The sequence below is a fragment of the Corvus moneduloides genome, chromosome Z (genome assembly GCF_009650955.1).
Source record: "Corvus moneduloides isolate bCorMon1 chromosome Z, bCorMon1.pri, whole genome shotgun sequence".
NCBI classification, from domain to species: Eukaryota; Metazoa; Chordata; class Aves; order Passeriformes; family Corvidae; genus Corvus; species Corvus moneduloides.
Window position 1 is genome coordinate 57,583,716 of NC_045511.1, and position 21,300 is coordinate 57,605,015.

Below are 21,300 nucleotides of genomic sequence, written 5' to 3' on the forward strand. Positions count from 1 at the left end.
TCTCTATTCTTTTAGAAAGATAAAAGTATTAAATAAGGAAAATAGCAGGGGCTAATCTATTTAAGATGATAAATGTGGAAAAGAGTTGCTGTATTGTCCCTTTTCCCTAGAGGCAGAGAAAAACTCCCGTTATGTGCAAAGAAGTGTAAAGGAGACAAAAACAGTTAGAAGTGGAAAGAAAATTGCAGCTGTCCTGGAGCTGCAGATACAAGTCATCAGGATCATTGACTCATTTCAGTGATCTTTATAAAGCCATTGCAAAATTGACATGCATGCCACCCCTTTCAGAAACCCTGCTCACACTACATAGTGATAATGTGTTGTCACTACTGCACAGGAACATTGTGTTATTGCTAAAATAATGCTCATTCAAAGTCTGTTACACTAAAACATACTTTAGTAAATATGCTATATCCAAACAAATTTTACTAGTTTATTTTATTTTCAGCCATTCCTTCAAAGTATCCACGAATTAAAGAAATATCTCACTGCAGCTTTTGAGGTTCCCAGATGTCACTGAAACAACTCAATTGAAACTGAATGTATATTTCTCATTTAGATTCAGCACATTTGCAAAACGGTAACACATCAGTTAAAGATAAAATACTGTTTTACATCTTAGGAATATCTGTGATAAGGCAAAAGGGTAAAAAAACCCCCAAACCCAATTACAAACTTTGTGATAGGAAACCTCTTTGAAATACAGCTTCTTGATGCCTGAGTAATAATATTATGTTTTCAAGTATGGACAGTTTTCTTCATTGGATAAGGTACGGTGTGCAGCTACCACCCATAAGCTTTAGTCCACACAGCTTTCTTCTTGAACTCTGGAAGAGATCTCAAGGCCAGAAGTGTAACTGTGAAGACAGGGACAAATTACATTAAGTTGTGCAGTCCAAAGGAAAGGATGTGAGAGTATTCTTCCCAGTAATTTTACTAACACATATAGGTTTAGTTCTCCTTTTACTGACTCTTTTCATAACTCTTTCACTTGTGGTGATGTACCCAGCCCTTCCTCTGCTTTGTGGCATGTCTCCTACTGAAATCATATCACATCATCTTCTAATTAGTCTATCACTTAGGCATACAGATATTGCAGAAAGTTGAAATTCAATGAGCCCAGACATAGAAGGCAGTGGGAACAACAGAAGCACAAAGTCTTAATTCCTCTGCATAATTCACTGATAGGAAATGCAACTCACTGATTCCTTAACTCAGTTTGAAAGGATCATGCTTTTAGACAAAATCCCGTAACCAAACTAGTCACAGTCTAGTTATTCAGATGGAACTTTAACGTTCTAGTATGTAAAAAGAAAAAAAAATGGAAAAGCTCAAGGGGAACAGTGATTTACCTCCATCAGGGAATACTCAGAATATACTGTGAATATCAGAACTCTCTGTTACACAGAGGAGGTTCTACAACAGCCCTTAGCATTGCTTCTGGTGGAGATTAGCAGACACTACAGGGGAATTTATCAGAGTGTGACTAAAGACTGCAGACCTCAAAACAAGGCTAATTATCCTAATAATGCAAATAACTTATAAATGGATTTCAAGAAGCGTTGTTTAGGTCCAACAAATCAGGTGGTCCAAAGGAAGTGCACAAGTGCACTTACTTCACTTGAGAATATTTGTGGTGTCCTCTTAAAACGACTTGCACAGATCCTGCATATGTAAGTAAGCAATGGGATATATGCTGGGACTACAACTCCTACCATAATTCAACATACTGTCTACTTTCCAACTTTCTTTTCATATATATTTTCAGCAACCCTCATTTCTCTTTCCTTTTTTATCAGACCACTTTACTAGGCTGTCCTAGTCCACCTCCTACCCCTTCCACACAGTGCAGTCTTCAGTTGCACCTAAGTTACGCAATTTGTATTTTGGTACTGGAGGATTTCCCAATAGTATGTTGCATTTTATTTTTAAGGCTAACTTCAAAAACAACAGAGAGATCTATCAATGAAATAAGCTTGTACACTAGATGTACCTCTACGTCCTTTGGGCCCTAAGTGCTATATCATAAGCATCTGCAGATGAGACAACAAATAAAGGTGTTACAGACAAGAATGTCAACTTACCTGTGAAAGTGTCCTCAAAGACAAAATCTCACTCCTTACAACAACTGTATTTTGATCTGTACTGACAGTTATGGAAAAATGAGGACCCAATTAAAAATACATTACCTTTCAGTAGGTCCATGGAAGATTTTGATAATGCTTCCTTAGGACATTCCATCATATTGATCAGCCAGTCAATAAACTGAAGATTGAAATATGAAGAAAAATCTGAATTAAAAGAGCCCTTGTATCAGAACACGACAAACTCTTTTCAGTTTGACAGACAACATTTGATTTCTGCTAAATTCAGTTATCTAATCAGAGGCAATGGCCAGAGAAGCTTCTGCCCAAAGTAAACAAAACACCCTAGAGTACATCTCCCTGTCAGCACAATTCTTCCCACAGCTGGATCTGAAACTCCCTTTGTTCCTTCTCATTATCTCAGCAATAATTCTTTGCAAGAAGGCGGCACACTAAATAGCTTCCCTCCATCTTGCCTGTTCATACCTTTAACCTATTAATATAATTCTTTCTTATCAGTCTCTTGTCCAAATGTTTTACTGCAAATCCTTCAGAACTCTTATTGCCTTTGTTCCTCTTTTGACCTCCCTCATTTTTTGTTATTTTTTTCTGGCAGTGCAGGGTGCCTGGATGACAATATGGTATTTCAAACTCATAAGGATGATTTTCAGGGCAAGGCCTCACATTCTTCCTTAAAACCTAATTAGGCACTTGCGTACTAACAGCTCACCCCTACATTCCTTCCACATTCTGAATTCTGATTTCAGTGGTAACTCTGAGCACACGAACATGCTCAGAGAAACTAGTTCTCAACAGATTCCAGTTTGCACAAAACAGCCAACTATTAATCTACAGATTAATAGCAGTACTTCCACATATAACAATTACATGCAATGCACAGTAGGTTAGTCAAATTAGGCAATTTTCCACATTTATTTTCAACTCACACTTCAAAATAAATGACACACATTACAAGCTGTACGGAAGATCTTTGATTGCTCTGAATTTACAGTGTGGTGTGTCCAACTGCAGAGGATCTTTCTTTCAGTTTTTAAAACACTGACTTGCTACTAGCAGCTCCCAACTCTTCTCCCAGTTGTACTTTCTTAAGAGTTTGACTCCCAGCTTTGGAATTTGTGGGTTTTTTGCAACTTTCCAATTTTACTTGAGAAACTACTTTCATATCTGATTAAAAATAAAGTGACATCACAACTGAGATGCAGTAAAATATAGAGGAGATAACTGCTCTACCAAAGTATAGCCCCAAGTAGTCAGCTTGGGTCTTATAGACCCAAGTTGACTACTAAAAATGGGGCACTTTCTGACTCCTGTAAAGTGCTTACCACTACATGCAAATTACCTTCTGTGTTTGTTCTTTCCACGGTTCTTTAGCCAGCAAAAGGGAAAGGCTGCTTGGAAGGAGAGTGAGAGTTTCTCGCACAGCAAATTTGTCAGTCAGGTGCTCGCCAATGTGTTCCTCAGGTAAGTCTGGTAACGCCATGTGGTGTTTCCACAGTGACCAGTCAGCACTGAGGCCAAGAAGTAATGGTGCGCCATGGTCAGCCCAGACCACCACAGAAGCTGCAAACAGCCACAGGAGGAAATCTGTGCACTAAACGAGAAAAAGGCAAAAATGCACATTAAATGAATAATGCAGAAGGAGAAAAACTTCACCAAAAAACCAAACAAAAAAACTCATCCAAAAAAGAAACCTATCAAAAACCCAAGACCAAAATCCAGATGGCGACTTGCTCTTAAAAACAAACATCTAAAAATTCAGCTAAAACTCGAAATGCAAGAACTAAAAATTCTTAATATCCTTCTGTGCTTTGAAGCAGCATAAGCCTCTTTCTAAATTCAAACTGAAATGTCTACTAAGGAAAGTAAAATCACACTCTTCTAAAATAATCTTTTAGATTAAAGCTGATCCACAATTCATTTAAAATGGGGAAATAACTTTTTCACAGCAACCTGACTGTTGAGGGAAATCAGAGATGGTCACCCTTATGGTGCTATAAATGGTTGGGAAACATTGCAGCAGTGTAATTGATGCCTTTCTGATCTAAGCAGCAGCTTATTTTATGTCCTCAAACAGAAGACCTAAATAGCTGAACAACATTATTTCTCTAAAACTGTCCAAGCCCTCTCAGAGCCAGCAGCTACACAGTTCTGACCTGCCCAGACAGTTCCACGAGTGAATTCAAAATTTCCTTCAATTGTTCTAAATACAGTAAATTTGAAGAAATTATTTCCTTTAGTTGCTTTAAGGTTCTATCATAACTTAAATATAAAGGTTATTTTAAAGTAAAGAGTTTTTAATACACATTCATTCACAAAAATTGTTAAGATTTTCTCTGTGGAGGTAAGATCACAATCTTCTAAAATATAAAAAATATTTATTACTAAGGAAAAAAGTGAAATATATCAGAACCTCCTACTTTTCTTGCTGCAAATTATTTTCACAGCATTACCTCTTTCAGATCAACATTTTGTACGGGTGTTGACTTGTATGCTACATTTCTGATGTAGCCCATCAGATCTAATAGCCAGTCCATTCTTTTCAGAACTCCTGGAAAAAAATAAGAACACTGACTCATGTAAAACACTAGAATGTACTTCTTTTTATTAAAAAGCAAGCACAGAAGATCACTATGGCAAGAAAGTAAAAACTGCAGAAGAACAAAGATCACCAACACCACTATCACATTTGATTAATTCTGCCACTGACTGAGAACATACAGGCTCTTAACAGAACAGAAACTTTGCTTATAATGCAGGCAACACATTGAACACACAGAAGAAATAAAAGCTGAGTGAGAATTATTTCACCTAATGGCAGCCTGCAGGACCCACTAACCAAGTCTGCACATAAGACTGCTACAGAATACTAAAGCCTCCCTCTGTGTACTGTGTGGAGTACTGTGAAAATGGTCCTAGAGTATTGAGAGGGTCAGTAAAATACGGTCAAGGCAAACAAACTCAGCCCTCAATTCATCTCAAGGATGGAAGACATTTCATTGATTCAGGTTCTGCTGTCCATAATCTGTTCTATCTCCTAGAAACTAATAACGATGTTCACCACCGAGACCACGTTACTTCACACATTACTGTTTTCATGTAATCTTTACAAGTGTCCTTTTTCATGCTGTCTCCTCTTTTACCCAAAGAACTCTTACTTCACTCAATTAAAACTCACTACTCTTTGAAGTTCTTCAAACACAGCTGGCAGCTAAGGCATCTGGCAATATAATGCTTTGAAGTTGTTCAGTGAACACAGGCAGACAAAGACCCTTCTGCCATGAAAATGAGACCTCATTCTTGTCTCTTTCTGTTCTTGTTTCTTCCTTCCTTATCTTCCCGTGTGATTCTCCTACTTCTCTTGCATCAGGCCCTATGCTCTATCAGACCCATAGCTGAGCCAGCCCAAATCATTAACCTACCAGATGACTATCTGGTCTAGTTATGAAGAGGAAAAAAAGGAAATTTATTTCCTATGTTAAATCAGTGCAAGGAGTTCAGGAAAGGAAGTTATCTCCCTAGTTCAGCCAGTCTCATGGGAACATCCCCCCACCTTCTGTGTCACATACCAGTAAGTCAGATTTTAGGTCAGAAGGTTAGCAGAGTAGCACTATTAGAAGTCTCTGATGTACTATGTACATTTGTAACACTACCCTAAAAAGAGGGGGAGACAGATCTAGTTAAAACTCTGGTCTGTAAACCACCTTGATGAGACAAATAACTTATAGCTGGACCACAGAAAAATAAGTAACTGGAGAAAAACATAAAAGCAATGTGTGATAAAAGGATTTGAATAATACGAGAATTCTGGAGACAGTAGTTTCTAATGTGGAAAAATTAGGAAACACTTAGATTAAACCATCTTAAAATTATTTTAAAAGAATCAGTGTAGATTCATAAATACCTGTTGATTGCATTGTTGATTTTTCTTTAAACCTTATCTTACCTGTATTTTCATGTCTCACAATACGAGCATGATAGAAACTATGCAAGAGCATCCATAAAATATTTTCTTTCTGGTGATATCCAGCCACAGTATCAATCATGGCACTCAAGTTCATCAGAGACAATCTGCCTTGAGAAACTAAATACACTTTCACGAACAGGGCCTTCTCTATATTGTTCTGCAAATGCAACAAAAAACATGTTAAATTGAAATGTACGTTTCTTGTGGGAACAGTAAATTTTGCATTTCTCTTTTTAAAAAAAGTAAAAAACTCTTTGAATAACTATTAGGCTCAGTTTTCCTCAAGACATATTAAACAGAAGACTGTCCATATTACTTGAACTTTACACTGTTCAAAATAGTTCAGCGAAGTGTAACTCAGTACAGCTTGTTTTCATACTGCTTTAAATTTTACATTCCCCTTTGAAATGGAATGAACCAGCTTGACAGTTCTGGAGACTGAAGTCTTCTTGCAAGACAGATACAGTGTAGTGACAAAAAGAGGTTTTCTTAAATAATGTTTTCCAGTGTGAAATTAGAACTAAAAAATATAAGGAAATGACAGTTCAGCTTCCACAACCTATTTGAATGCTTAATTCTCTACTGAGTCTGATAGCAAACAGAACAGGGAGCTTTACGTCACAGATGTTTGTTTTTAAAAGCTTGATCTGAAAACATCAAGCTCTTCTACACAAGTCATTTCCTTAGCATTTCAGCTGCTAAGAATTCCACTGCTAATTGATTCCACTGGTGAGCTACAAGATGAAAGTTTTTTTATTCCATTATCATCCTCAGTCATCTTGTCCACCAGGAAACATTCTGAGTGTGAATGTAAATATAGAACAACACAAAGTCAAGAAAGAAAGGTTTTTCAGTCAATTATTTTACGTTTTTAACAGGAGCACAGATCCACCAGTTCAAGGATAGCTAGTCACCAGGATGCATTTACAGTCCAATTTCAAGCAGGTGGTTATATGAACCAAAGAGGACTATGGTCTGCTGTTTGCACCATTGGTCTGGGCTTTAGAAGATATAATGCCACTCTGCTTCACGCCATTGCTGTTCTGCTAACAGAAGGAACTTCACAGAATCAGTTAGGGTGGAAAAAACCTCTGAGATCATCAAGTCCAACCTGTGATTGAACACTACTATGTCAACTAGACCATGGCACTGAGTGCCACATCCAGTCTTTACTTAAACACCTCCAGGGACAGTGTCTCCACCACCTCCCTGGGCAGCCCCCATTCCAATGTCTAATTACCCTTTCTGTGAAGAACTTCTTCCTAATGTCCAGCCTAAACCTCTCAAGGCGCAACTTAAGACTCTGCCCTCTCGTCCTGTCTGGGACTGGTTGCCTGGGAGAAGAGGCCAACCACCTGACCAAGTTACTTAAGACTCTCCAGTTTAAAGCTCCCAGGTGAAACCATGAGAAATTCAGTTGCTTTGAGAAAGTTTGGGATATGGATTCTTACGACTTCTGCTTCTCTCTGCTGCCTGCAGATTAAATCCAGAACATTCTTACCTACATGTCAGATAAAACAATTAAATGCTCCCTGCTCCCAATGAGCTAAAACAGTCTGGTGACAATAAAAATGAAAAGGTTGCTTGTTTCACATGATTTGGTGATGAAAGACCAGAGCTAAAATGTAATTACCTTGGAGATCTGGACAATGCGATCGATCTCTGAATCAGCCATTTCTGAAATACATCTTGCTACATCGATATACATCTCCAGTTCAACTCTCTGGAAACAGAAAAGTAAATGCATGTCTAAATGTCTATTTCCAGCTTTCATCTTCAAAATTGGTGAGTTTAGGAACTTGTTCATGATAATGATGAATAATTAATCTATCCTCTGGCCTCACTTTACTTAATCTATTTTAGAAATTCTGTATTTGCTGGGGAATTTAATGTACTTCAATCTATAAGAATAATGTTATTTGAACACTTTCAAAGAGTTTGTTTTATTTTTATCAGAAAAGTGCCTTTCCTTGGAGGTATTTTCTGTAGCTAAATAGTTTCTTTAAATCACTGTGAGAAGCTGAATCCTCTGTGGGAAAAAAAGGCGCCTTCTCACTGTTCACCTCTTCTCTTTCAATTACATTTATTTCAGTACTAATACTGTACTTTCCCACTACCGAATCATTTATGAGGGAGGAGTGTACTTTAGATAGGTTTCACAATGTCATATTCTAAAATAACCAAAAGTAACTTAAATTGAAATTATGCCGCTATTTTAACCATTATCTTAAAAACTGTATATCTAATTCATGTTTTGAATCTGATGCATCAGTGCAAAAAGATGGGACTTACCATCATTAAAAATATCTAGCTACAGTGTTCATACACCTCATACTTACTCCTTACCTGAACCTCATTTGGAAGAAGCTCATGTATTTTCTCCACAGCCCGACACAAAAAGCTCCAGCAAAACTGGGCAGGGTTGGGAAGTTTCATTGCCTGGATGAGCCCCTGTAGAACACACTGGCAAATTTCTGGGCTTTTTGTGCGCTTCTTCACTTCAAATTGTTGTATCAGAAACACTTCTGTAAAAGACTGCAGTTTGTCTTCTGCAACATGTTGCATCCACAGGGACAGGGACATGAAGAGGTATTTCTGAGTTTTCATCTGAAAAGGAAAAATTTTTGCTGTTTCAAATTCTAGTTCTTCACTGACCTTGAACTACTGTTGGATAAAACTATAAAAGAAGTGGCTCAAACACCACTTATAAAAGCACTGAAAGTCATAAATATTTCTCAGTTCTTTCCTTTTTCCCTTTTTTGATGAATTGCTTGAATTAAAAAGAGTTAATTCAAACATGTCAATATTATGTTTTCATTAAAAATTGAAGAACTTACTTTCAGTGAACCCTAAACATCACATCTCTGTACGGACAGAGCAATTTTATTACATGGTACCCACTGCATTCCTACATAAAGCATACAGACTGTCTAGACAGTCAAGGACAGAAGTATGGTAGCCATAGCATCATTAATGTTGCTAGCTGTGAAGAAGAATTAATAACCTGTACGAAATGCAGAGTTACATACTCTGTGGCTCACCTCATTTTTGTGACCTCAAATTCCCACTGCAGCTGGAAAAGTGGTAGTCAGAAATAAAATCTTTTTTTTGGTACCTTACAAATTATGTATCTTAAAATTGCCAGCAAATGTTTGCATATCTAAGACTAATGAATTAAAAACAAAACCACTCCATTAAGAGATCACAGAAACCATTAATTTTCTGAGAATTGTCAAAGAATCTGCTCCTGAACTTGTATAAAATGACCAAAATGTGCAGTCAAGTGTTCTGTGGGATTCAGGGAGTTTTACATACTGTATCATGGAATCCACATTTTAATACCAGAAGAACAGAACAGCAATGAAGGATAAGCCCAAATTTGATTATGTTGTAGGCTAGTCTGCTGGGTATCTACAAAATTAAGGCAAGATTTTCAAGACATAACTTTTTTTACTAGTTAGCTAGATCAAGAGACCTTGCTAGAAAAAGTAGGTAAGCTTTTGGACAGATTAGAGTGGACCTTTTTTTTGAGACTATCAGCTGGTATAATAGAAGATAATTTTTCTCCCTACATGTGATGCCTTATGTCTGCAGGTTATCAGAGCTATAGCATGAAATGAGAGAGAGGAAAAAGGTCTTAAGCAGTAAAGTAAAATAAGTGTAGCAGGTCTTAAGTCTGCTTTGAATTTCAAGGCCCCAGAATAACCTTTCTCTCACTATAAATGCTCCCTAAATGGTATTTCTGATGAATTCTGAACCCAGTAATCCTTTTCTGGTGAGACACCCTAAACATTGTCACTGAGGAATATTATATGAAAGAGGCACTGAGCTCCCACAAGTTTTCTGACATACGTACACTGAGACTGTAGATAAGGGGAGGTGCCACCCACATCCCCAAAAGCATTGCTGCATTTTGAGATGACTGGGCCTGCGTCACAGCCAGCTGAAGGCAGAGATTTTTTACCTCATCACCTAAAACAGAAAAAAACAAACTAAATTATAAAGAAATTATTTTCCCTTTAAATTTGTCCTCAACTCATAAAATAAAGGAGGGTTAATGTTCTACTAGAGCAGTACATTACCACTTATTTTTCTAAAAACACTACTTAAAGCTTTTAACACGTACATGTTAGAAGACTCCTCTTCCCATTCAGGCATTTTCAGCAAGAAATCTCAGCATTTGTTCAAGTTATTTCAATTCACTCAGGAACAAAATTGTGGGAATGCTAAGAAAAGTAAAAATTAAAAAAAACCCCTCCTTGCCAAATAAAGATAAGATTTAATCCACAGAAGGAAAAATGAGTCAATATTCCTGGACTAAGATGCTAAAACCAGCCACAAAACAAACATACTGTTTCCTCTGCAAATTCCCTGATTTACAAAAGTAAGACACCTAAGTGAAAAGCAGGAATAAAAAAATCCTCCAGACATTTAACAAGTTTCAGGTCTTCACAAGAACTGCAGACCTCAGTACAGGAAATTTTTTCCATTATTTTGAAAATTATCACCCAGTGTAATTTAGTAGAAAGTGTACTTCAAACTAGTGATAGCTAGATGAACAGTCAAATAGCTCAAATATGTGAAAAAGCTGCACACAGCCTCTGATATGGGCACTGGACCAAGCATTTAGCAGGTACTGAAAACACGATACAATTAGTTGAGTTTCATGATGGGCTCTTATGTAAATAGTTCAAATGAAATATTCAGGCCACTTTCACCAACATTTTAGGGAACTTGTCAGCTTTGATCTTCTTTAGTTTTTCTTCAGTTAAAACAATGTCCACATGGTGATCACAACTATATACTTGCAAACACTAAAAAGTCAGTCTTGAAAGCATAATAAAACTTTAACCACTGCACTAACTTCAAGTCCTGAAGAGGGCTCCAAAGTTTGTGAAAGCTGCATTAGTAAAGAACTCTTGTGACGAATACAAAAGTCTTAATAGGAAACTATTACTCTTACCGAAGTCCAGCCTCATCAAAGGAGAAAGAATGGATGCCCAGTTTACAGGTGGATACTGATGGCTTTCTCCAACTAACGCAATGGGTGCCAGTGCTACTTTCACCAGCTCAGCTGGGACAGATTCAGGGCCTACAACAGAAGATTTAGTCAGACACACATATTTGGCTGAACAGCTCAGCAAAAAATAGCTAACACTGTACTGTAGTTCAAGCTGTCGTAAAGAACTGGGAAGTGTTATAAAATCACTGTTACTTCCTTCTGCATCTGAAAATTAGCCATCTCATTTATAATCAACAGTTACATTTTTAATCTCCTATCAAAAATGGCTTTTTGTTACTAATAAATAGAAACTTTCTGGTCCTTTGTTCTTGAGTCAATTTACAAGTTAATTACAGATATTCCGCACTTAGTAAGGTAGTATTTTTGCATTTCTTGGGAGAACAGCACAGTTTTCTGACACTGCTTTCCTTCCTCATCTTGTAGGTGCAGGCCAAAAGAACAGTCAGGCAAGTGCTAATGCTAACCTTTGCTACATACTGTGTTACGTTAACATAAGTTAACTCAGTCCTCCTGGGATCAAAACATGGCCATTTTTACCTCCAATTTAAGTAAAACTTGCTTTATAGACAGCTGTGAGCTCACTTAGCTCCACATAGGAGTAATCCTCTCTCTCTATCTTCCTTAAGACTTTACTCCAAGACACCTATCGTTTATCAGGCTTCCTCATGTAAGACCATACTTTATTCAGGCTTCTTTGTATCTATCACAGCAGTAATCTGTTAGAATACCACTCTGTTACAGAGAATCTTAACCTAGCATCACTAAAATAAGGGGCAGCATAAAGTCAGTCTGATGATGGAATATGAACTGACCATACAAGCTAACACTTAAAGTGATTTGACTTTCATTCTTACAGGGAAGAAACATTATCTCACCAAGAGAGAGGGAAGGGGAAAGGGTTTTAAAAGTCAGAAATTTGGTGGAGAAAACTAAAGTACTAACTACACAATACTACCTTATCTTTTTGAGAGTAATTAAATTTTTATTTTAAATACCTCACATTAGTGAAGGCCAAATTAGTACTTAGAAAAGTTCCCCTAGCAAATAAAAGCAAGTCTTTAGGGACACCTTTTACAGCCATAACAAATTTCCCAGAGGAATACTGTAGTTTGATCTTTTCTTACCTTTCTTTCCGCTTTCAATGACAAAGTCAATGGCTGCTCTGATAAAGCTGTTTACAGGTAAGTAGCTAAAATCTGGAGGAACTGTGAAGATAAAAAGACTGCTTATATTCTAAAACATCAGCAAAAATTATAACCTTCTGCTCCTGTGTAAATTTAAAGGCCAAAGTGAGCTGTGTTTGAGCTAACTGATTCTGTAGGTGACTCAGAGTATTTAGACCACAAGATTGATAGATATATTGGCCTTTTCACCTTTAAGGCAAGCTAAACATTTCTGGTGGTGAGAGGTGCCAGACCTGAAAAAACAAATTCACAGATCAACTGAAAAGCCAGGGATAAGAACTTCTTTAAAAATATACTGGGCACTGCAAGCTGGGCTTTGAAAGGGAGAGCTTCAAAATTTTACGAAGTTTAATACAGCAGAGACATTCCGTATCTATCTAACCTTAGGCACGCATGCATGCATGCAGGCATACATAAAATTAGAAACTTTGAGAATTTTGTTCTCAGTAACGTTTGTCTACATTTTGTATTTTTGGTTCCCAGTTTAGTTCACACAAAAGTGAACAGCTTCAACTTCATTAGTTTGTGCTTATTATTGGTATTTTACTAATGATGTAATCCTGCCTTTATTTTACCAATGAAAATTGAAACAACAGTTGAAGTTAGTGGTGTATCAGCTGCCCCGAAAGGGCACAGAACACTAGTTTCTTTATTTCAGCTAAACAGAGATCTCTTCTAGAAAAATACTTCTAGAAAGTCATCTTTTTCTTGTTATGGACTAATTTTTAAGCACTTATTTTTTTGTACAGTGGGAAGTGCTAAAACAAATAGTAGATCAATCAGTTCTAAAAGGCACAGAGTAGGTGTCAAATACACGTGCCATATGAACTGTAAAACCTCTTTACAGTTTATCCTATAAAAAAATAAAGAAGCAATATACAAGTTTGACCAGAACAATTTAGAACCTTACTTTGATACTGAAAGTAAAGGCAGATGTGGGGGATCCTATTCAGTACACTGATTCCTACTTCATGTTCCAAACTTCAGGCACACGGGACCATGAGATCTCCAATTCAAAGGCTGTCATGTCACTTCATAGGTCTTCAATGTCTAACCTGTATTATCTAATGTGTCCCTTGCTGTCCTTCTAGTGATGTGCTATTTCTACATGTTCTTTAAGCAGCAGTAATAAAGCATCTTACCAGATGCCCTGTTCTGGGTAGAAGACAAACAGGACATGTGAAGACGTCCCAGAAGTCTTGTTGCATTTGTCTGAAGACCAATTTGCTCTGAGAAACTAATAATCTGTTGAGACAATAAACCACTAGTTAGACAGATTTCCCTACACTGCCGCATTCAAGCTGGATACAAATGCTATGTAGTTTCCTTCAAACAGATTTGGCTTGCTTGTGCAAGGTGTGAAGGTATGCTAGTCCATTATCCAAAGGAGGAAACAGAGGCTACCTTCTTACCTGTGTAAGGGCTCTGATCACTTCATTCAGCTTACTTTGAAAGTGTGAGGACTGAATGCTCTCAGATTTCAGCTGCCAGAGAAGAAGAAAGAAAGGTGACTTTTCTAATAGGGAAAAAAAGAAGCAACAAACAGAGAACAAATTCTGAAAAGACAGATTACATTTTCACCGATACCTTTCTCTGGGGAGTGGGAGAGAGAAAAGAAGAAAGCTTAAATGGCTGTTAACTTTTCCCCAGTGGCATTGCACATGGGCCATACTATGGCAAAACAGAAGAGACGCCATTTTATGGACTGCAATTCAATATTACTTGGTATGTACCCAAAATGAATTATTACAAAAATGTGATGCCCTGGTTTACAGTCATTGCTGTAGCAATGGGGAGGATGCTTGCCTTCTTGCCAAATTTCTCCATGAGATTAAGGTACCATTTGCTTGCATATTCTCACCTGTATCATGCCTCCTTCAGAGCCCACCAGTGCAACCAGGCCACTGACAGCAGCCAGACGCTCCATTGTTGGAGAACCCTGGAAGCATAATTCAGGACCAGGGAGTCAATGTGATGACACAACACTACTGTAGGACAAAATGCTTGTTTCTTCCAACTTAAAAACCATGACTACTATCACTAGTACACCTCTAATCCCAACAGCCTTTTCAGGTCAGACTCCAGCATGGTATATAATATTAATCCCTCTCTTGGTGAATGAAAGCTTTATATGGAGCTTCCTCCTCACTCCTCTAAATATGAAAACATCATGGATTGACAAATCACTTTTTTCCCTAGCACAATCTGTATTTCACAAAATATACCAGTGCAATTCAACTCAAAACCTGATAATTACCTTCAGCTGCAATCTTTATGTCTAAGTTTAGAATTTGATTAGAAACACCTAACTTTTCTAGATAAATTGAAATGATTATAACTAAGGCACTATAATAACCCTTCTTTTACTCTAGTTTTGACAAGCAGCACCTAATTTCACAAGACATTTTCACTTAAAAATCTAGACTTTATCCTTGGACAATGTTCCAAATTAGTAAAAATGTCCAAATTAAGACCTCTTTGAGATAAGCATTTCTCATAAATTATTCAGGTAGAAGAGAAACAGGGATTCTTTTCCCTTTAGCAAACAGCCCAAAGTTATACTCTTGCTTCCAAATATCAATTAAACAGCACATTCAGATAGTCGTAACTTTTTCTAGCATCACTCCTGCAGAAGCGAGGAAAATTATGTCCCTACTGTTAATTTTAAACTGCACACCACCCCTTCCCCACCCTCCTCTACCCCCACCCATGCAAAAAAATAAAACAACAGAACAAGTAAAAAACCCAGGATATGAATTCAAACTCCTTTACCTCTGCAAGCACAATTTTTATCCAGGCTGGCATTAGTCTGTTACTCAGGTCTTCAGCTTTCCCATGACCATAAGCTGACAATCCATGTACCATTGCACCTAAAGCTAAAGCAAAACTGTAGGTCTGTAAGGCGAAAAGAATTTATTAAAAAACAGATCTTACACAGGATTCTATATTCTTTTACATATTTATTATTGAAACATTACTTAGATATTTATTATTTCCCAACAATTAGAAGTTATGTCTTTGTCTAGAATACCAGCTACTTTCTTATTTCAAGTGTTTTCTCATGTCAAGTGACATGGGACTTTCTGAGATTAAATCTTTGGAACATCGAGCCTTAGTTTCAGATTTTCATAGATATGAAGATAAAAAGCTCTAGCACAGGTAATTAGCTCTGACTTCCTATTTTTGAGATAAACATTCTGAACAGTTGATTAGTGTAATAGCAGGCTTTGATTCAAAATGGTTGCCTTGCTGGCTCCTTCATTTCCTGGCAAACATTAACCAGAAAAGAACTTGCACTAAAATACTGAGATTATTTTTGGCAATTTGAGGGGTACCCTAGGACAACAGGGATGAAACATACACCTGGAGGAAGCTGTGGCTATGGTTTTGATGCATTGTCTGGAGGCTAAGGGAAAGCAAAAATTCAGAAGAGAACAGTTGATGTATTTTCCCACCAAGAAAAAGAATTTATAGAAATATGCTGTAAAAGAAACTAAAAATGGCAGGACACAGGGACTAAAGGCACCAAATATAACAATTTCTCTTCTAAATGCAATCAAACACATACAACTTGCTTTTATTTTGCTGTCTGGTAATCACTACACACATTAATGAATAAAGTGGGAGTCTTAGTAATTGCACAGTATGCACAATACATTCAATATTAGTTAAGGATGAAAGTAGATCAATATAATTGTCTTGAATTACTGTCTGGGTAAAGCACTATCCAATATTAAATAGATAAAAAGAGAACTGAAGCAAAGCCCAAATACAGAATTATTACCTGCTGATTATTTTCTGCTAAGGTCCGTAGCTTGCTCATGGCCTTTTCAGCCTCAGCTGCTTCTATGATTCCAACACTGAAAGCGGAGACACAGGAACAGGCCACAGAATAGGCAAGTACCTGAAAAAAAATTTAGTTAGTGTCTAATCAAGCTCACTGTAGCAATGGTCACACTGAATAATGCACCAGCATGACAAAAAAGGCATAACATTTTCAATTAATACTTTCAGATGTTTATTCCCTCTCTGAAAGATTCTTCATTGATGCTAATAATGTTAAACAAACACAACTAAAGCTTGGAAGTACTTCTGATTTTGCAGAGGTCAAACTCCTGACCTTCCACACAAATGTAGCTATTCTCTCAAAACAGTATCTGATCATTATTTATGTAAGCATACTGAGCATGCTGTGCTCCCATCAGGACTACAAGCAGGTCGACCAGGCCAGAAAATAAGCATGTAGAACAGCGTCTCACTGTTGTGGCATAGGCCACAACACCAGCCTCCTGTCCTTCCAGAAGGATTCACCAGCAACACCGCTTTTCTGTTCTTCTGCCTTAGTCACAGAGAATAAGGAAGTGAAGTCTGAACTAGCAACAAGCCAAGTGTGCCAACTCTTTAACCTCCTTTGTACCAAAGTTAAGCAGCAGAACAACACATGACTATAAGGCAAGCAGAGAGCACCCACCTACTGTGCAGGATTGACAACAATTTGACCTGTAGCAAGTAATGTGCACATTGTACCTCTTGCTGCATCAGGCCAAAATTACTTCTCAAGTAAAGGGTTATATCCAAGTTATTTACAGCTCTGAAAGAGCCTCTTGTGCATCTCATATAGTAGCATTCATCCTAGAGTGCTGGCCAAGTTTTACTCAACTGTACAAATCCTTACAGAGATTTTAATTGAAATGGGTAGGTTTTGCTTCTCATCCCAAACTATCTCATGATGTTAAACAGCTGCTGCCTTTTATCTCAGAAGTTGCTGTACTGAACTCAGTTTAATTTTAACCATGCACTTGAAGATCTCTGGGGACAGATAAATTATTTCATAGCTGTAAGTAATTTTGATGCATGAACCATAAACTGCAAAAGGCTAATCCCCAACACATATGTACTGCCAAAAAATTAAACTCCATCGAAGAAGACATTTAATAAAGAGCTTTCAGAACACTACCAACAGGGGGAAAAGAATAATACTATCAATCTATACTAACTTCCTGAGGAAAACCAGGATTATGCAACTAACTGCTCAGCTGCTGCAGGCTTACATACATCATGTACAGACAGGGTTGCTTTTCTCGTGCAAAACATCTGCTTGTTCTGATTTTTGTTTTCTGTTGAAAACTATTCCAATTTCATCAGTTTTCATTCTCAGGTTTTACCTCAGCCGAGTTACAGGCAAGTACATGGTCCAAGACAAGTGCATGGACCATGTCAAAACTTACAGGAAAAAAAACCTGGAAACAACCCCACTGAAATGCATGCTCAAACTTAGCAGAGCTCAGTTTAAGTGTTCAAAACATAAAGAGAACAGTAAATGGGGCTGCAGCAGCATGCACAAATACAAAATTCACATTAGCTAGTGACACCAACTTCCAAAGAAGTATACAGAAGGCATACTGAAGGACGAAGTATTAGCACTTAAGTTCTCTCTCAGAGTAACTTGTTGTCTGCTTTCTAGTAGATCAGACGAGCAGTAAACAATTGTATGTTAGAGACCCATATCCATAGTTACTCAAGATCCAACTTTCAACAATTTAATCTGGGGTTAAGGAATTAAAGAAGACCTTTAAAGGATCAGGTCTGTTATCTTTTCAGGCAGTTTCTTAACGTCTGTGCAGCATTACACATTATTCTATTCTTATTATTGTTGTTACTGTCACTTTTTTTTTCCAGCAGACACAAACCTATATATTGTGAAAAAAAAATAGAATCAAGCCTTCCAGTACTACAGATAGAAAGCTTCAGTAAAGAGACTATAGATATTAAAGGGAGGCAACAAAGTAAAAGGAAGATTTAAAATTTGTGATAAAATAGGTCGTACCTCCTGGACTCCTCTGCTTTGGTCCTCACTGCTGTCCAGGTATTTGCAGAGTTTTCGCAATGAAGCGGAAACATGCACTCGTGATTCTGTTTGGCTACTGTGACTCATAAATGAAAGAACAAGTCCTACTCCTAAAATACATCCAGTGCTTTAAGAGAAAACAAAAGAGAAAGGATTAAGGATTAAGCAGCTTTGGCTGCTCTGAACTCCCTTTAAACCCCAACAAGGTTTGCGGGCAAGAAGACCTCTTGGCCTTGCCTGATAATTTATTACCACAGTCAATTTTACAAATGCTTTTTATTTCACACATCCTCTTCAGGAAACACCGGATGAAAGAAGAGCATAAGAATAAAATGTGTATTTAAATAATGAGTCCTACACATACAGCCTTATTATTCCTTCTGCCTCTGAAGAACCAATAGTCCCAGTAACAAGCACCATCAACTAGTATGAAGGAAGTATGATCCAAACTTCTACGTGTGATTTGTCCTGATAGTACAAACTTGGAAATCCCAGTTAAACATACTAACTGCAGGTTCACTGGGTGTATTAGGATCTGGTGCTGTCAGGCTCCTACAACAGTTGTTCCATTTGCAAAAGTAATGAAACTAGTGATTAAGCCAGAGAGCACCTAAGATGGCTGTAGAGAGACGAAGCTATGCACCTGCATTTCATAAGAGGAATGGTCAGGTGTGCATTCTAACCCATATGTACTAAAATTTGCACATGCAACAGTGGAGCAGCTTCATCAGGGCAGACATATCCAGCGTAACCAACTGATGCTGAGGATACTTAAAATTGCAACCAGAACATAGGTTCAAAGGACATAATTTAATGGGGCAGCTGGCACAAACATCTCCACAGTCTCCGCCTCTTTTTCAGATTTTATCAGAAATTCCATTCTGGACTAAAGATCTCTTCCTAAATTCTGCATGTGTGCTCCCATAACACGTTCCAAGTTATCACTTTTGTCAGAAAACTTCCAAACAGTTCTGGCTTCCATCATGAGATACTAAAGCACAGGAGACGCTTACTGCTCTGAAGGTGATCTTTCACTGGCACACATCCACAATAGCTCAAAGAAACAGCTCTTATCTGGAGATGATTTTTTTCCCCCTTGCACATCTCCCTGACACTGCTTGTAGCAAGCAGTGAGCAGTCAAATGAACATGGCTAGGATCTTAGGCATTCTCCTAAGCTTCTCCAATCCAACTTAAAAATGGGAAGAGCTGCTGTTTTTACTCAGCTAGGTAAAAAAGAAACATCTGAGAATAACTTCAGTCATATTTATAAGCAAATGTTTTACAGTAACTGGGGATTAAAGATGACTGAGCATGGCTAGAAGACTTGGAGCGGTGTCTTGGGAGGGGTATTTTTTTCCAACAAAGATCAAACAAACCATTTTAAGTAACTGGTATATCTGAATTCATGAACAGTCAATAAAATAAGGACATGGCTTATATACAAGAGTTCTAAATTCAAGTTTACACTACTGCTTTTTGAAAAAACGACATAGAAAGAAAATGTAATTTCTCATTAGAGCTATAGTATTTTATGTTATTCGCTGTTAACAGAGACTTAAAACATAATTGGGGACTAAAGCGGGAATAAAACTTCACCTTGTCTGCTCCCCTTTTTGCAACTAACAGTTGATTTCACTTGGCTACCTTATTTGTGAACTACATAAAATGAGTATTTAAGTATACATCATCTACATGATACCTGAGATTTCCCAGCACATTTGAAGTGTTTTACTGCCAGAGCATCAGGTTGCAGAGAGCCCTGCCTTCCACCGGGGGCAGCCTGAGCCCGGATAGCACCAACTCCCACACCTACACGGCTCAGCAGACCTATACTGAAAACACTGACAGCCGCCTACTTTTAGTGAAAATCACCAGTTTGGCAGAGGTGAAACACTGGTGAAAATGCTCACTTCTCACAGCTAATCATGCCTATGTCACACTGGATGAAAAGGCTGGAAAGGATCTTCCCTTGGAATAGCAGTTCACAAGTGTAAAAATACAAAATTTGCACAACTCTGCAGCATTTACAGCTGTACATTACTTCTTTTCACACAGAGAGAACTCATGTTAGACACCAACTTCCTCTTAACCTTTAAAAACCATAGCCAGCACAAAAAACTACCCCCTCTTCAATCTTCCCTCTCTTGCTTGCCATTGTTTCATGTTCTTCTGGCAACCTCTTGCCACCAGAGAAGTCTGGCTTGGCTCTTCCGTGAGGCTTTGATCTCCAGCTAACAGGCTGCACAAACCAGCAGCAACAGGCACAACAAAGGGGTGCAGCTGGTACAGCCCCTGTGTACGGTGTGTCTCACCCTGTGCCACTCAAAGCGCAACAGAAATCCTCACTAAGCTGTACAGGTTCACAGCCCAATGGTGCACAGCTGTGACTCCTCAAAGCTTTTCAGAAAGTGCACTGGACAAAGGAGGGCAAAGGCAAATGGTAATTACTGCTGTTGCTTTTGAACAAGGAAGAGCTGGGCAGAGTCATGCTCAAAATCAAAAAAACCTTATGCATTCACACTGAGCCACTCAAGATACTGTGGTTCCTTCCCTGATTTGAAAGAGAAACAACTTCTTCTACTGTGGGAGAAACATGCTGCCATGTTATATTAGCTCTCATGGCAATTGACACGTGTTTTACTGTCTCCAGTCTTAGGGGTTTCAAACATTGGCTGTAAAAACTTAAGCAATGTAGACCAGGTCCATGACTGCCTCTATTTTAGGGAGGATGCGAGCCTCCAAAGGGCCTTTCCAGCCTGCACAAGTTGTTGATTCTATGGAAGTACTCAGAACAGGTTGTCTTCTTACCCTATTCTTATATTGTTCTGTGCAGAATTAAAGAAGAAAGTGTGAATTAGGAAGGCAGAGTTCAAAATAAAGTATCATCAGTAATACAGGAAACTCACTTGTACTCCAGACTGGTGTCAAAGCAGCAGTCCTCCAACACATCCACGGACTTCATGAGAACCAAGTTCATCTGTTGACCAGGTATATCACTACAAAACCAAACCAAAACAGAACCAAAAAAAAAATCCAATGCTGGACAATGGGAGGAGGTACCTGAAAAAACATGATCTCAGCTAGACCTGTAAGTATTTATATGCTGAAAATTCATTACATTTTACACTATTAGCTCTGTAGATCTCTCTCCACCTCATTCCCTAACTTACGGAT

The 21,300-nt window shown here is 38.0% G+C and overlaps 1 protein-coding gene across 3 annotated transcripts in view; it reads right to left on the reverse strand.

Annotated features, from left to right (window-relative positions):
* Nucleotides 1-379: 379 nt before the first annotated feature.
* FOCAD (focadhesin) overlaps nucleotides 380-21,300 on the reverse strand; it is a 96,557-nt gene continuing 75,636 nt past the window's right edge. For 2 of the 3 annotated variants that reach the window (XM_032095771.1, XM_032095770.1), the window contains 17 exons: nucleotides 21,033-21,122; nucleotides 18,104-18,251; nucleotides 16,061-16,180; nucleotides 15,049-15,171; nucleotides 14,138-14,215; nucleotides 13,689-13,760; nucleotides 13,419-13,521; nucleotides 12,217-12,297; nucleotides 11,033-11,161; nucleotides 9,926-10,041; nucleotides 8,416-8,676; nucleotides 7,703-7,792; nucleotides 6,049-6,226; nucleotides 4,556-4,653; nucleotides 3,445-3,696; nucleotides 2,190-2,265; nucleotides 380-857 (listed from right to left, as the gene is read on the reverse strand). In XM_032095771.1, the coding sequence (XP_031951662.1) occupies nucleotides 784-857; nucleotides 2,190-2,265; nucleotides 3,445-3,696; nucleotides 4,556-4,653; nucleotides 6,049-6,226; nucleotides 7,703-7,792; nucleotides 8,416-8,676; nucleotides 9,926-10,041; nucleotides 11,033-11,161; nucleotides 12,217-12,297; nucleotides 13,419-13,521; nucleotides 13,689-13,760; nucleotides 14,138-14,215; nucleotides 15,049-15,171; nucleotides 16,061-16,180; nucleotides 18,104-18,251; nucleotides 21,033-21,122 (2,089 nt within the window). In that variant the 3' untranslated portion in view covers nucleotides 380-783. Of the gene's footprint in view, nucleotides 858-2,189; nucleotides 2,266-3,444; nucleotides 3,697-4,555; nucleotides 4,654-6,048; nucleotides 6,227-7,702; nucleotides 7,793-8,415; nucleotides 8,677-9,925; nucleotides 10,042-11,032; nucleotides 11,162-12,216; nucleotides 12,298-13,418; nucleotides 13,522-13,688; nucleotides 13,761-14,137; nucleotides 14,216-15,048; nucleotides 15,172-16,060; nucleotides 16,181-18,103; nucleotides 18,252-21,032; nucleotides 21,123-21,300 lie in introns of those variants that run through there. The other variant, XM_032095773.1, reaches the window with a different exon arrangement.